The 17,122-nt window shown below is 41.0% G+C and overlaps 1 protein-coding gene across 1 annotated transcript; it reads left to right on the top strand.

The window, feature by feature from the left end:
• Positions 1–1,406: 1,406 nt before the first annotated feature.
• On the top strand, positions 1,407–17,046 carry phyhiplb (phytanoyl-CoA 2-hydroxylase interacting protein-like b). Its single transcript, XM_004551481.6, has 5 exons — positions 1,407–2,261; positions 9,960–10,156; positions 11,552–11,726; positions 13,695–13,812; positions 15,250–17,046. Exons 1-5 carry the CDS (start codon positions 2,156–2,158, stop codon positions 15,791–15,793), a joined length of 1,140 nt encoding a protein of 379 aa, XP_004551538.1. The 5' UTR covers positions 1,407–2,155; the 3' UTR covers positions 15,794–17,046.
• The last annotated feature ends 76 nt before the right edge of the window (positions 17,047–17,122 follow it).

Here is a 17,122-nt window from a genome sequence, read left to right on the forward strand (position 1 = left end):
GACGACTCACCCTGTAGGGGATATTGGTGGGTGGAGAGATGGCGTGGCGGAAAGGATGGATGGAGGTAGAATGAGAAGGAATCCTCCAGAACTGGTCAGCCTCATCCCTCCCCCTCCCCATCCTGCTCCTCCTCTCTCAAAGCAGATCAGCACAGCAGGCAGTGGAGGGACATAAGAGGTGTGGGGGGAGGGAGACAGGGCAACAAAGGGAAATTGATGATGACATATAGCAATTAGGCTTTTTGAAGCTTGTGCATTTAGGGCTATTAGGTGTGCTCTACTTGTTTTTGTTTATGATTTAGTCACTGCACATGGACTTTCAATGATCTGGTTTCTGAAACCAGTGGGGTGTGGGGGGCATTTAAACAAATGCAGTGTTGTTAATCCATGGATGTCACTGTAATGCTCTTTACACAGCTGGGGGGCAACTGTCAAGTCATGTCATATAGCAAATATATAATGTTACGCATGGCTTTCATCCACTTAAAGGCATACTAAAAATAACTCCAATTTAAATTTTTAAGGTGAATGTGGCAGCATCTTCTCCCCAGAACACTGCAGTGTGTTTGCAGGGAGTGATCAGGATGCTGACCTTTACCTTAAATGCACTGTGTATCCCTGGCAGGAAATGTGAGCCTTAGTGGAATCCAAGCGTGGAATATGTTCAAGGCTTTAGTGGTGCGCCTTATATGTTTCCTACTGAATCTGAATGCCATAGTGATTATGAGCTTATCAGGACTTTAATTTGCCTGCCTGCCACAACCCCATTTTTTTAATCCTTCAAGCTGCATGAAAACGCAAGCCAATTACTTTCCTGCAGGCAAATCAAACATTATTATTATTTCCCCCTTTTTAGTTTTGTTAATCTACAGTTTTTCTTGTCTGTCTCAACTTCAGAGATGATGATGATGATGCTGTGACAGTGTGTTTCCCCAGAAGAGTTAGGGTGACTCTCCTCTATACGGTTCACTGCACTCCCTCCCTCTTTTTGTGGTTTTAAGCACCATGACTCAAGAGGGGGAATAGACGCAGCTGCAGAATCCGTTGTCCGCTGACTAGATAAGCACTCTGGCCTCTCCTCCGGGCTTCTTGTATAACACTTGAACAAAAACAAATAGAAAGTGACACCTCCTCAGTCTGATGCTCCCATGTGGAGCATGGAGACGAGGGAAGACTGCTTTAGGAGATATAAGAATGAGAATGACTCCATGATGATGAGCCACAACTTCTGTATAATCAAATGCTGTTATTAAAGGCAGCCTGAAGCCTTGCTTAGCCACAGTGTGGTCTACGCCTGCACTTGACCTTCCTGTTCCTGGGAGGCACTGATAAAAAAAGGGTGTAGAGGTCTAATGGAGATAATTACACACCCACACCCAGTATAAAGTGTGGTTTTCTGGCTATGATATGTTATTATGCGCCAACATGTCTAAAGAGCGAGAGGATTCGTCACCTAAATGGAAAAGCAGAGGTAAGCCTGGTCATTCGTTATGTCCTGCAGCATGTCAGAGTCGTCCCACTGCTCATTACCGCCTGGACCACTTGCACCTGCGCTCCTGCACAAAAAGGGGACTACACCTCACCAAATAAGGACATGTGAGAGCCTCGTTGGGGATGACGTTAAACGTGAAATGGGGACGAACGGGAGCGCGTGGACCGTTTAGATGAGGGACCTAACGTGGAAAAGGAACGCCGAGCTAATCTGGTTACATAAGAAGCCATTGTATTTCCAGAACGTCTCTGCGCTAATCTGCTGAACTATTCATGCTCAACTGTCCCGCGGCGGCGTAACATACAGGACGGGCGCGCGCACACTTGTGGCTCTGAAGGCTCAGAAGCTTCTTCTGCTTTTGGCAGCGTGTGAAACAAGATAAATACATACAGTGATATACGTTCACGGATCCCCGCAAAAGCTGCCATGCCTCATTTTGCAACTGGCGGCGTGTGCTGCTCGCGCCCGTGACGATTCCGCTGACGCGCCAATAGCCGCACCACCCCAGAGAGACAGAGGAGAGCTGCGAGCGACTGACTGGACACCAGTCTCTCTTTCTCTTTCTTTTCCCACCCCTTAACGACCGCGGACGGACGCCTTCTGCTGTGCAAAATCCGTGGACGAAATTTAAACTACTAACATCATCCAGGCTCTTCTGCAGAGATGGAGGTACCAGGTTTGGCGCACAACATCAGCAGTCCATTAAGTCCCTGCGAGGGGATGATCAAGGACCTAAGCTTGGACGCCATACAGTTATGCGAACGAGATGGTAAGGGGGGATTGTCTGCTTCTCACTGGGGTGCTGACATATCTCCGCATAACGCCAGTGCATTAGGCCGCTTTGTTAGTTTCGGAGTCGCTGCAGGCATGCAGTCAGTTTGTCAGTGTTTGTCTCTGCGTGCTGTATGTACCCTTATTGTGTGGCAGTAATAGGGGCAGCTGGCTCCGCTGGTTCCTCGGATGGATGAATGGATGGTGCGCTTGTGCGTGCTCGGAATAGCTGAGCGTCTTTACAGTGGCAATAAGGTCTTGGCTCAAAATGAATGTGTACTGCTTAACTTGGAGGCAGGAATCTTAGTCTAAATGATGAGTGTCTTGATTTCAGCACCACAGACATGGACAGAGGCCGGCTGCCACCCCGCCTTTAATCGCTAATTCTCTTCCATCTTCCAAAGGAGCTGCCTTTTCCCATGTATGCTCACTTACTGCATGTCATCCTGCAAATTTTATAATTACAAACGAGACGCTCTTTAGTTGCTATCCCACCCCCAGTTCCCATAAAAGTCTCCCCTGCGCTCACGTTTATAATTCATCAAGTCTTCCAGCTGCGCCCGTGCTGTGTGTTGTCTGTGGCTCACTTCTTCGAATCAAAAGTTTTCCGAATATTTATCATTAAACGAAGAGCTGAAACTATTCCCATCATAGAAAACGAGGCTTCATAAACCAGGCTTGTAATGCGAAAATTGACAAGTAGCTGCACGAAGAGGCTTAACCCCGACGCGAATTGAATGGTGGGGAAAGAAAAAAGGCAAGTCATCATCAGGAGAGAATGAGAGGCAGAAACATGGCTGCACCCACATGTGTTCTCAGGCGGTGCAGCCCTACACACCCATCAGTGCAATTACACAGCGCTAATTCCACATCTGCGTCAAGACTCCTGCTCACAGAGGTGCCTCTTAATTAAGATTGGAAATTAATTCACATGAAATATGATCACACCTTTTCATTGTGTAATTGGGTTCATTTTTTTTCTTCATAAGTTTCTATGCCAGATTGATTTGTATGTGTACACAGGCTGGTTAGGGCATCCAAGGTGTCAGTGATGTATCTTTATTAAGTCTCCTCGGTCACTGTAAAATCTTTTAGCTGCCAGAGTGTATACCCCTTAGAGCTGATTCTAAACGGTATATACGCGATGCTGCCCGTTTCAAATGATCACTGTGCTAGCCTTTGTGCTTTCTGTGCTGCAGGTTTACTGCTGAGCCAAAACAGCCACTTTCTTAGTTTCCAAGAAGGCTACTCAGTGTAAATATTATCTGTGTGTGTCCTTGAGACACCCACATACTCTGTTTATGAAGCAACACAGTGACAATGTCCACCTTCTGTGCGAATTCTTCAGGACAAGTAGTTGTTCTTGTACAAGTATTGTCAATGGGTTAGTTGAAACTGTTTATAATGTGTCTGATAGGAACAAACGCCCCGAGTACTGTGGACAAAACTTGAACTTCATGAAGAGATTAGGAAAAAACAATTTATGTATGGATTTTTGTGCAGATTATCTTCATACTCCCATAAATATTTAGTGTTGCCACATTAAGGTGGAGCACATCTGTAAAACTACAGATTTCAGCTTGTTTGGATAACTTTCTTTCTTTTTTAAGAATGGTTTGTAGATTTTTCCCAGTCTCTGAATTTTATCACCTGAGCCTCATATTATATTATATTATATTATATTATATTATATTATATTATATTATATTATATTATATTATATAGTTTGCACTGTCCCAGCCACACCCTTTCTAAAAGACTGGATCACTCGCTCTTACCTTTCCTGGAAATGGATTGTTATCTTATCCAATCAATGCGTACATTTTTCTCAAGGTCCGCATTCATTTCACTGTTCCACAGCTTTCTAAATTTATCTTCCAAATCATTAATATTTTATTATCAGATGAGAGGCTTCTATGCCTATGCTGACCCAGCAGATGGGTGCATATAGCTTCAGTAGGCTTACTGTCTGTGGGAAAGGGCACTCTCCAACACAGTGAAGACTGTTTGGGAATTTCAGTGCACAAAAGGAATGGTCGGACACAAGTCGTTTCTGTGTGTCCAGTTTTAGACGGGGTGTTAATGGTTCAGTTTAGTGATGGGGCTGTGACATGAGTAGGTGGGTGTGGGGCAAGTTTTGCTGAGAATGAAGAGTAGTACAAGTCACAGCATCAGCTCATGTGAGCAGAGTTTGTCTGCTGGTGTTCTCCATAGTCTATGGATCGCTCCCCCGATGCTGTGCTGGATAAATTTGTCACCAACCCCTGTAAGGCTGACAAGGACCACCATTTTGATTTTATATCCACAGTTAATACGCATTTGCAGAACGTAATCAAATCCACGCTGCATGTCTCACATGGCCTTTGTGCCGTACCCGCTGATGTGATGAAGTTGCCATGATGGATGGCTGCTATTAATGCAACTAAGCAGTGTGACTGTGCTCTTTGAAATCTCTCTGAAACAGCGGTAACATACTAGCATGCGCATTTCCAGAATGGACAGGTGCACTGATAAGTCAATACATGGATGCATTTTTAATCCCTTGACAGTGGACCTGAGAACATCATGAAATTGTTCTGAGATCAAGCTGGCAGTGAAGGACTGAAAGTCTTTATAAAGATAGCTGTTGTCCTCCTAAATCAAGCAATTTCTTTTTTTTTTCTAGCTCAATCAACTGAATTTTTTTTCTTATTCCAACAGCTGACAAACCCTTTTTGAAATTACTGACATTATCACCAGTCACGTGTTTACTGCTAACAGTAAATTTCAGAATGCTAAAATGATCAATTGAAAATAGGAACAAAGATATAAAGTTTCATTATGTTCATTTTTTATTAGCTCAAACATGCTGTGTCACAGTCGAGCAGGGCTGGAGTCAATGAGTGAAAGTAGCGATGCTCCTTGTGGTCATACAGACATATTCTTGGAATCAAAGCTACATCCACTAACAATTTCTATCCAAAACACTTCTGCAGAGCCATTTCTCTATGGCCTTTTCTCCTACACACACTCACTCGAACGGTGCAGCCATCCATTTAAATTAATTTTGGTGCGTGGCTCCAGTCATTCACATCTGCGAAAATGGCTATAGACTCCTGTGATTAAAAAATACTCTGTGGACACACGGAAAAGCCTATCCAGTATGTATCAACATGATACAACAGCAGGTCTGCCTTATGTCATACAGCGTCATCTGAGTAAGCTGGCATTTTAGTTTGGCTGTGTTCACTGTGAGCAGTTGTGTCTCATGACTGTGCTGGCAAGAGTTGGAGGTACATATTATGCAGTCACTTATTGACCGTGTAACATATTCACTTGCACTTGACCGCTCTACGAGATGCTTCAAAGCATCATTGATAACAGTGGCGTCTGACCTTGAAAAGCCACTGCAAACATTTATGCTTATTTTTTCTTTCTTTTTTCACTGCTGGTATACAAAAATCCCTCGCTGCAGAAACTCAAAACATGAAATGTAAAAAAACACAAGTCTGAGATTTGGAGATTCATATTTTGTGCAAATGAGCACTGATGATTCATTCTGGTCTCTGAAAAGTCTTTAAAAAACCCCTCTGTATTGATTTTGTTGATTTTGAACCTACTTAACTAAAGACTGCATTATTAAATTATCGTTACTCATCTTTGTTTGGTGTTCGGGGGCTTACTGATGTCTAAAAGGTGGAACATAGACTGCGTAACCTGATGAACGGGGCATTGTTTAACTCACTCTGAGAGAAAGATGTTTTTCCGTTGGCGGCTTCTCTCACTCCCAGCATGATCTCTGTCCCGGTCTAGCCTGTGCATTGAGAAGAACAAAGGCGTGATTTTTTTTTCTTTTCTTTTTTTTGCAAGCATCTATGCCTAGTGTCTGTTGTGTTGCTCATGTCTGCAGATCAATTTTACATCGAGCACTGCAACTTAAAATGTAGGAGGCTTGTCTGTCTGAGTACCTACTTGTGCACTCAGAAACAATAATCCGACATACAGTGCTCAGAAATGTGTTGTTGTTTTTTTTATCATTAAACTTGATTGAAAGTTTATTTGTTTTGAATTCAAGAAGTTTCAAATGGAAGCATAATGTAGTCTCACATCATGGAAACTCCGACCACCAAGAGAGTTCATTTACATTGCTTAAATGGTCTAAATGGAAATCAAATCACTTTCCTCTTGCTGGTAAAGAGTGCCAACAAGTAATTTATAATTTGGAGGCAGGTGTGACTGGAACAAATCCCACCATAAAGAGCCATTAGGATGGCTCCATGTATGCATGTTAACAAGATTTATATTGATCCTTCTGCACTATTGCTTTTCCCTGTGGCGTTAGACTGTTTGCACAGTAAAAGGGCAATAACCAATATGGTCCATTTCTTAAACTCGTCTGAGGCTTTTCATCTTTTAAGATTGTTTTTGTTTTTTCAATAGGGCCGATATTTCCGTGGCCTGCTCTTTGGTGCTCTGCTGTGCATCTACAGATCTTGCATGTTATTTTGAACTCCCGGTGCATATGTGCACAGCATGAGTAATCTGTGCTCATAAGCTCTCAAGCATTTGCTCCAAAACAGACTCTTGTCTTGCTTGATAAAGATCAAGCAAAATTTCGCCCCCTCCTAATAAACAGCATAAGGAAATGGAGTAAATCGACAGAAAATAACAGCGGCTTATTACAGTATATTGTGTTAAAAATTATGATTCAGCAAAATGAACACTGGCGTCAAACATAGCACGTTAATTTAAAAAGGAGGGAGGTTTTAGTCTTCCTGAGCAAAGCCATGAAAGGTTCTGCTTTCTCCCTTACCGCCTGACCTTCATCCCGTTTGGTGTTCTTCATCATTCGTCTTGTGCTCTTGCAGCCCCAGAGGATTCAGACCTGAGCTTAACACTGGCTCTGACAAAGCTGGTGAACACAAGATTAGCTAGATTAGCTGGTATCAGTTAGATATCATTTATTCATTTTAGCCTCTTTTGGGGTTTTTTGTTTTTGTATATTTTGCACACGTCACTCTTCAACCTAACCAATTCAAAGCCAAACTTCACCTCTTTCTCCTTTTAACCTGTCAATTGTCTGTATATATGTCTATAGCTCTTCACATTAGTACCATTTCCTTTTCCCTTCAGCTTTCAGAGCTTGTTTTCCCTAATAGCACAACCTTTACTGTGACTGAGTTGCCTCAATAGTGTTCTGTAGGTGATTTCTGACTGCATTTGGAAAGCTTCACTGCCTCAGTGTAATGCTCTTCATCTGCAGGTTAATTAGGAGAGCATTAGAGTAAACGAGGTAAATGAGTATTGTGGAGTTGCAGAGAGATGGGAGGGCAAAGACCTGCATGGGGTCTAGTTTTTAGTGAAAACATCAATGTTGACATTAACAATTTAGGGAGCAGAGGACAAGCAACCTACTCCGCACAACACAGCGAGTGAGCTAGCAGGTTTTCCATCTTTGATGTTTGATGTCGGTTAATGTTTACAGTTGTATACTGAAGGTGGCCAGAATTAGAGAATTGTTTATTTGCACAGTATTTTTATAAGCAGGCTTCATTTTACATTTGAAAATCTATAAGAAATCCTTGCCATTGTTTCACTTCCTTTGGGGTATATTTCATCTTTTGCTGACATGAATGTCAGAGAATGACAACAGGCCTGGTAGTTTTCTTGAATCTGTTAAAGGTCAGCAAACAAAGTCTCAGGTGGGACTTTATGTAAGCTTCATGTGCTTACATCACTGTCTGCTCTGTGCTGACTCGGTGGAGCGTTTTCTGTCAAAGGTCCGCGTCGTCACGTCTTCCGTTCACTCTCTCTGTCTGGTCTGAGCCAAACCTATCAGCTCAGTGTGTTTAAGTATAATGAGATGGACTTTAAAAGCAATAGGATGAGGTGGTTTCACAAATCAAAGAAGCGCAGTAGGGCCAAGCATGATCGTACAGTCAGTCATGCTGGATCGGGTTATGATTTAACATCTGGTATCTTTACATATTTATATATGCAGGATCCTTTTCCCATAGGTCCCAAAAAAGTCCGGGTCATGACATGTTGGTAGAGATAATAAATGTTATGTCCAAATGCAATAACTTAGTCATGCAAAGGTCCTTGCACTAAAGTCCACAACATGTGTTACGTTTTAATTAAAATGAGCAACAGTTTTGCCCAAGTGTGTAACAGGAGGTCTTTTTAAATCGAAGATGATGGTAATCAGCTAGTTGTGATTAGAAACTAGTGATTAGGACAAAAGTAAGTAGGGGGTCTGGTCTGGTGTGATTTAATGTGGTGATGAAGGACATAAATGTGCCTCCTAATGGATTTTTTTTTTTTTCTAAATTGGTCAGAAGTCATGATTTTAGAAGGTAAAAAAGGTTCTTAAAATGAATCAGTCTACCGATGCTCTACTGCTAGTGTTGTATGGAGGTGAGGCAGGAGTGTCCACACTACCAATTATAGGATTAGTCTTTTATCTCGCTCCCTCTCATTTGATGAACAGAGATAGTTTTTTATGCTTCACTGGTTCTGCCATTGTTGACACTGTATTGAATCCAACCATGTTTCGAATCACTCCCAAACACCGCATTCTTGAATTTTACTCACTCTTGTTTAGACCCCAGAGCATACACAGAAAACACATTGTTGCCGTGCCAAGTGGGCGTCCCATAGTGTGACGCAAAGTCTATATTCATCCTAATCTTACAAAGCTCTTATTCAACCCGGTTTTGACATTTCATTAGCCTCTCTGTGCACTTTGGGTAGAAAGCCTTTGCTACATGTTACAGTGGCCTATAGTGCGTGACATCTATGCAGCTCAGATAAAATTGAGATTTATTCATTTCTTTGAATGAGAGCAATGGAAGCTTTTTGTCTTAGTCAAATACACTAGGTACTGGGTATGAAAATGTAGCATGTAGCTTAAACCAGAATTGCATTTTCCTTATTTCCCAGAGCACAGAAGCCACACCCACCTGCTGGAATCTTTTGTTTCCAAAGGGGCAGCCAGTCAGAAAAACAAAGATGGATAAATAAGATATTTAAGGATCGCTTTTAGTCATGTAAAGTGAGTCTAATAGTGCACAAGATAACAAACATAGATTTGGAAATTGACATAATGGGCCTCCGTTAAAGAAGAAAGAGGAAAGAAAAAAGCTCCTCTGACATTCACTGGCATTTTAAATGTTATGGTTCTGGGCTTATGTGCAGGGCCTGCACTGTGACAGCTGTGTTTTATCCTTAAAACTGATCATAAACAGACCAATCTGTGCCAAGACGAGAGGGGATTCAAGCATTTAAAATATTTAATGGCGCATATGTTCTGGAGAGCTGATAGGTGTACATGTGTAGAGGGACTGATGTGTTGCCATGGAAACACACTGTATATGGCAGTCAGTAACGCAGCAGGTTTTTGTGTGTGACTGTGACATGGTGGCTATATTACCCAGTGTGCTGCCAGTGGAATAATTCCTGCTATATGTTTAGGTATAGCGGGAGTAAGTTAGGTTTAAAGGTGTACTGATGACTTGATGCGGTTATAATGATGATTTGTCACTGGTCAATGTGTCTTCAGACATAGATCATCAAATAATTTAAGTGCTAGGAGACACAACTATTATTGTATAAAATGTAAACCAGAACCTGATGTTTATTCAGAGGATTTCTAGACTAAATTTGAACCACATCGTTTCATTATGGTGTCTTTTTTTTCCTCTCCTGGACTGTGCAGGAAGTAAATCCCAGGACGGCAGCATCTCTGAGATGGAGGAGCTCCCAGTTCCTCAGAACATCAAGATTAGCAACATCACCTGTGACTCTTTCAAGATCTGCTGGGACATGGAGGCACGCAGCAAGGAGCGCATCACGCACTATTTCATTGACCTGAACAAGAAGGAGAACAAAAACTCAAACAAGTTCAAACACAAGGTAATGCTCAAGTAAGGGAGGCGCATAAATACCATTTAAAGATTTCAGTGCTATTGTTATAGCAAAGGCAGCAAATATTGAATTTCAGCAGAAAGGGAAAAACTCCAGGCACAGCACAGCCATCTGCTACGACCGGCTGAGGGATGAGGGGGAAAGAGAAGAGAGCAAAGAGAGTATCTTTAACCAAATGATTTTAAAAAAAAGCAATTTTACATTTTATTATTTAACCAGCTAATCGTTTCCTTTTGGTTGAATCCTTTTTTAAAAGCAGGTCTCCGGGCCAGAGGTGTGCAACAGCAACTATGAGCAATATAAGACAGCTGTTACACATGTTGCACAAAAGCAGTATATTCATATTTTTGCCAGCACAAAGGAAAGCAACAGCTGTATAGTTCTGCATGAATACAGGCAATACTTTGCACAACAGTTATTAAAATATATTAAACCACTGCTGTACATTTCCATTATTATTCTTGTTTAATAATTATACTCTATAATCTGCCATAAACCTAAATCTATTCATATTTTATGAACAGTTAATTAAATTATAGTATTAAATTCAAATTTTCTGAGAAACCTGTGGCTTAGAAAAAAAACTCTGCTCAATTTGATGTTTTTGATGAAACTTCAGTTAATTCTACATTTCTTCTACTTCTGACAGAAGAATGAGCTTTTCACCTTAATTATCATACTGTCAGTAGTGCTTTAGATAGATGTTGCCGTGCTCTAAACATCTAGTGTAATGCTAATTATTGATCTTTGTAAACAGAAATGATTAGTGTTGACATTGTTTTACCTCAAGACGACCTTACCTTTTCATGCTTGAGGCAAGATGAACTCATTTCAAGGTGGTTTTGTTCAAAGAATCCACGGTCAGCTGTCACTTTGAGCTCTGAAAGGCTAGTACCGCTCTCACAGCCTTCTCTGCCAGCTCGTTCGCGACGCAGTCAAGAGTCTGGTTTGATAATCTTACCGACTTGTGTCATCAGCCTCCTCACACTGCTGGGGCTGTGTCACTGAGTGTTTCTCCTTTCTGCTCTGGAGTAGCAGGCGACCCCATACTAATGTTTTGATTTTGGCGCAGGAGCAGTGTCGGTGGGTTGATGGGCTGACTCTGTTGCTAGGCAGGGGCTCTTGGTCCAATCAATGAGCTGCTATGGCCCACCGATTTTTGGGTTGTGGGGGGTTGTTGTTGGGGGTGAAGTGTATAGTTTACATTTACACAAATGAGAAGCCGTGGCTGCTACCTGCAGCCAGTAACATAGGGTAATATATCTATGTGTGTGGCTACAAGTGTCTTTATAAGGAGTTTCTTTCTGACTAATTCCTTCCTGCCAACACTCACTCACTTTTTCCATTCCACTCTGTCCTCTTTTACTCCTTCCATCCCTCCAGGATGTTCCTACCAAACTGGTGGCCAAGGCAGTACCCCTGCCCATGACGGTCCGGGGCCACTGGTTCCTGAGCCCACGCACAGAGTACACAGTGGCTGTCCAGACTGCATCAAAACAGGCTGATGGGGACTACTCCGTGTCTGAGTGGAGCGAAATTATTGAATTCTGCACTGCTGGTGAGGAATATGGTGCTTTGATGAATGCATGCACTTCTAGGATATGTGACATCAGTCTTGGCTTTAATTTTGGGTGAGCCTGAGTTAATTATAGAGAACGATAATGGAAGAGAGAAGAGTACAATGGAGTAAAGGCTAGAGCATTAATGAGGGAGAAGGTAAGAGGGAAGCTAATATACGGAGTGGAAGGAAAGGATTATAACAAAGAAGGGCTGAGAGGAGCTGTGCTGTTTATCTCCTGATGCAGAGGTCTCGGAGTTCAACGTCATTGTCTGGGGACCAGGATGGGGGAAGGGAGGTATGGCATGGGTGGATGAGGAGGGACATCACTGGGGTTAATGATGTCCAATTCCAGTTTAGGGTGATTGTTGCATCTCACTTTCTCTACACTTTGAAGTGCCAAATAACTTGAGCGTCAACACTCATGATAGCAGAGCAGAGTTATTTATTATAGTTTTTTTATTTTCTAATTAGTCTTTATTTTTATCTCCTTGTGACTTTTTGTTTTTAATCCATACTAAAATAATACTTACTAAAAAAGTAGGGCACTAGACCTAATTTCCTCTGCATTTTTATTTTACTTTAATTAGTTGTCAAAGTTCACAAACTTGTTAGTTTACATTTTTTTCAAAAGTTTTTAGTTTTTTCTAGTTTTTATTTTTTATTTAACTAAAATGTGTTTTCACTTCTAGTTTTCATTCTTAGTGTAGTTTTAGTTTATTTTTATTTATTTGTTTTTATTTTATTTAGGACAGTGCATGTTAATGAACATACATGTAAAAAAAAAATTACATGAATGTAAACATATCAGATTAAAGCCAAGGGCTAATTTCCATCTGTTGTCCATAAAACATAAAAAAATAGACATAATTCATAAAAAATTCATAATTCATTCATAATAAAAACTCCATCACCAAACTCACACATACACACCATTCTATTCCCAAATAAAACATTAAAACTATACAACTTATTCATGATCACACACTTGATTTGTCCATAACCAGTTTAGTATATGTAATCAAAGTATTGGACAAAGAGATATTATAACCTGATGATGGGAAAATATAAAACATAACATTCTGTAAAGTCCATCAAAAATCCAATCTTAAAAAATTAATAGAATTACTAAAATTAGTAAGCTTTATCTTCTGGCAACTGTAATATCAAGACATTATTTTAGGACAATCTATCTAACAGCTGAAATATTTCAGTCTGGACCAAACAGGTGGACTATCAGTGCCTGTAGAACAGCTATACAATCAAATAAAATAGATGAGGAGAGGCAGTTTAAATCTGAAGAAGAATGACAGGCAAGTGAAGAGTGTGAGCTGTGTCACAGTAAGAAGCTGAAGAAGGAGAATGCTAAATGAAGCTGTTGAGCCCGGCACGAGATGCCCGTCCTGTCACCAAAACCAGTCGAACATGTGTTTTGACAAGTTCGATGTCAAATGCATTTTTCCTCTGCACGTAGAAAGCTGCGGCTTTGTGCTCCATCAATCTATATAAAAGTCAGCCTTTTTGACATTAAACATTTACAGTGTCAGGATAAAGCGGATGTCTTCTTTCATTTTCATTCAAGGTACTGAGAATTTTAACCGGTTACCTGTGATGATGTGTTTGGTGCCTGTGGGAAAATAGCCATGGGGAAAATGCATTCATGATTTTTTTTATATGCTTTGGAGAAAGTCCACTCCCCGTTGAGTACATCCATTTATCGAAAATGTTTTTGGGCTTCATGCTGAGTCATATCTAAATGGAAAAGTTAAAGATGGAAAAATGCCAGGATCCTTAATGCATGGTTCATATTTCATCCTAACCGGTGCTTCTAGTGGGTCTCGTTTTGTTTTTTTAATGTTTACATTTACTAATACTAATGGCATTAATGACAAAATGCTGATAGCATGTATACAGATTTCTAATCTGCTTTTGTAGAAATCATTTTTACAAAAATGTTTCTTTCTCCAGATTACTCCACAGTGCATCTAAACCAGCTGCTGGAGAAGGCGGAGGTCATTGCTGGGCGGATGCTGCCTTTCTCTGTCTTCTACAGAAACCAGAATAAAGAGTACTTTGATCATGCCAGGTGGGCATAACTTTATGATTTTCTTCTTTATTACATTACAAAGAAAGAAGTTAAAGCCTGGACCTAACTGAGCTTCCATGTCATTCTGTATCTAAAGAGTTGGCTGTTATATTGTTGGGTTAACACATCTGCCAACTTGCATGGCTCACTGCAACACACATTTCTAGCAAACTTCTCCGGCTCACTCCTTTCTGGTCATGTTTTATACAATACAGTTTACAAGCATGTGGGTAACATGGTATCAGAAAAATGTGTTGCTCTTCAGCTGCTAAAGCAAAACAAAACCAGATTCAGCTGCATTGGTTTCATGAATCTGCAGAAATAAGTACTCGAGCAGCCAGCCATTTTTCCCCCCAGTAAACAATGCTACGCATGCACATCAAACGAAAAGCCAGGTCTTTCTTCTACACTTTGATTTGTTTGAAAGCTCCATGTAGCTGACAGACAATAGCTGGCAGTTGTTCGGGAATGTAGTCAAAAGAAAAACAAAAATAACACGAGTATGACAGGAAAAGAAGGGATATCTCTGGAGTGGTCTACTACTGTTTACTGAAGCATTGTGCAGCTAGAGTGAACTGATTTTTATCTCGTTTCATGTGAGTGAATTTTCTTCCACTTTTGGCCTCTTTTCTCCTCCTTTTAACGGAGTGACTGTTTTCTCTCCTATCACCCTGTCCCTCAGAGGTAATGCTCACAGCTTAACAAAGCACAGTCTCTGTACTAAAGCCACAGCTTGTGGGCAGTCTTTTGTTGGTGCTACACAGCATGATGTCATCTGGATAGTCATCTCCCTTTTGCTGAGTTGTAGCTGCTACAGTGTACCGTGCGCCTGTTAAACTGCGTCATCATGTGGCGAGTAAGAGTACTGACAGTACCGCTCACATGAGGCTCTTAACACTTGTGGTTGGAGCTGAATAGTCCATAAAGCCCATGACAAAGCTTGAAATATGGATATAATAAGAACCTCTGGAGTGATAGCTGTATGAATTGCCGTAATAATTACAGTTCCATTATTGGGACTTTGCTGCTCAGATTCCCTCTGTGGAGAAGAAAGTGTATGCAGCTGCCACAGATGCTTTGAATGTTCAGTTGTTAATCTGAAAGCTGCTTTTGTTTTATAGCAGTTTGTCATAATGAAAAAAACCAAACAGCTCATTGGAATATTTTCACCCCCGGGATTCCAATGACACAAACTGGACTAAGCTAAATGTGATTACTATAAAACTTTTTGTATTATGAGGCTCAGTATTCAAGATGTTTTGCATCTTACGCATTCAGTTTATTTCCCATGTGTTACAAATTCCAGAAAATTGCTCTTTCATTTCCAAATTAAAACCTGGTGCCACTCTCTCCAGTATTTACAAAAACTACTTTGATTGCCAGAGAAATGCAAAAACAGAATAAAACAGATTTCATTCCTTTGTTTGCAAACTTCAGGGAGGCGCAAGAAAACCGGATGCTGCCCTCTATTAAAGACAACAGTGGCAGCCATGGCTCTCCCATCAGTGGTAAGCTGGAGGGCATCTTTTTCAGCTGCAACACAGAGTTCAACACTGGCAAGCCCCCGCAGGATTCCCCGTATGGTCGCCATCGCTTTGAGGTGCGGGCTGATGCGCTCTTCAACCCTGACACCAACCTGTACTTTGGAGACTTCTACTGTATGTATACAGCCTACCACTATGTGATTCTGGTTCTAGCACCGAAAGGCTCAAGGGGTGATGAGTTTTGTAAGCAGAGGCTTCCTTTGCTCGACATTACCAACAACCGTTTCCTTACCTGCAAGCAGGTTGAAGAGGGTGATGGTGGTTTGGTGTTTCACCACGCCCAAGATGTCATCTTGGAGGTGATCTACACAGAGCCTGTAGACCTATCCTTGGGCACAGTGGCAGAGATCAGTGGGCACCAGCTGATGAGTCTCTCCACAGTAAATGCCAAGAAGGATCCCAGCTGCAAGACCTGCAACATCAGCGTGGGACGCTAGGGGAAACAGCAGAATGTTTAAAAGGAAAAAGAGCGTAGGAGGGGGGGGGGGGGGGGGGGGAGTAACTGACCTCTACTCACACAAAGGAAGTCCACATGTACTGATGAAGCAGACCAACACATGCATGAAGCAGATTTAGTAGGCTAACACCAACATATCTCTGACACTGCTCTGTACTCTCAAAAGACCATCATTCCCAAAGAAGAGTGGAGAAAAAGACGAAGGTACACCACTCTGACACCTGCACCATTGTCTACTCATCTGAGGGTGGGTTATCCTAATGTTGAAAACAGAAACACATAAAGATATCTTAGGAGTCAGCAGACTGAAATATGTAAACCTGGGACACCGACGACACAGATCCATCTACTCATCCGGCAAGTCACACTTACAAAACCCTTTAACTGTACTAACAAACATGGGCTGCTTCATTTCAATTTCCTGTTGTTTCTCAAATCAGTTGTCCCATACTTTATTGGCCTATGCCTTGCTCTTATAGATATACTGTTAACTGCCCACTGTGTGTGTGGACAATTTCTTTTTTCTGATTACATTGTCTTATTTTATTGTCATTTTTTACGATGTTTGATTGTCATTGAACAGTTGACAAATTGTTTTTACCTCCTCCTAGTGGCATGGACTGGTACTACAATTTTCTAGGGCTGCAGCATCGATAGTCATCTTGATTTATACCAAAGGTATTAAAAACCAGACATAAAACCGCTGTGGAATCTTAACCGTACTAATGCAACAGCCTCTGAAATGTGTATTCACCGAGTCTTTGATGACCAAGAGTGAACTATTTGTTTTTAAAAAAAAAAAAAAAAAGAAAAGCATGATGCAGTTCTGTGCAGCATGAGTTTGAAAGCTGTCAGTACCTCTGTCATAGCAACCTTTTCTGCAACAGTCATTATTATTTCGTTGTAGTTAGTGCAAAGAAAGAAAGTGGAACCTTAAACTGTGTTTATTAGAATAAATGTGAAAAAATATTTATTTTTATTGATACATTCATATATTATATATAGATATATAGAAAACTATATAAACCAGAAGTGCACAATGTTAAAAGCTCTGATCATTGTCAACAACGGCATTTAGGGGGGATAAACTTCATATAGGCAAAAATGGGGGTAAACACAAATTCGACAGCAGGTACTGTATAACTTGCACTATGATGTTCACCAAAATTCACATTTTTCCAAGGTGAACACGCAAATTCAAAAGTTACAATATAGCTCAACTATGTAATTCTTAATACATATCATAGCACAATGTAGGACTAAAAACGGACATGCACAAACACTGCAGGATTGTCTCATTGACTGCATT

This window comes from Maylandia zebra, linkage group LG13 (assembly GCF_041146795.1).
Source record: "Maylandia zebra isolate NMK-2024a linkage group LG13, Mzebra_GT3a, whole genome shotgun sequence".
NCBI classification, from domain to species: domain Eukaryota; kingdom Metazoa; phylum Chordata; class Actinopteri; order Cichliformes; family Cichlidae; genus Maylandia; species Maylandia zebra.

Excerpts from the sequence above, each read along its gene's own strand:
- phyhiplb (XM_004551481.6), top strand. The coding sequence starts at position 2,156 with ATGGAGGTACCAGGTTTGGCGCACAACATCAGCAGTCCATTAAGTCCC. Across the intron at positions 11,727-13,694 it reads TATTGAATTCTGCACTGCTG|ATTACTCCACAGTGCATCTA; the intron begins GTGAGGAATATG and ends TTCTTTCTCCAG. Across the intron at positions 13,813-15,249 it reads GAGTACTTTGATCATGCCAG|GGAGGCGCAAGAAAACCGGA; the intron begins GTGGGCATAACT and ends TGCAAACTTCAG.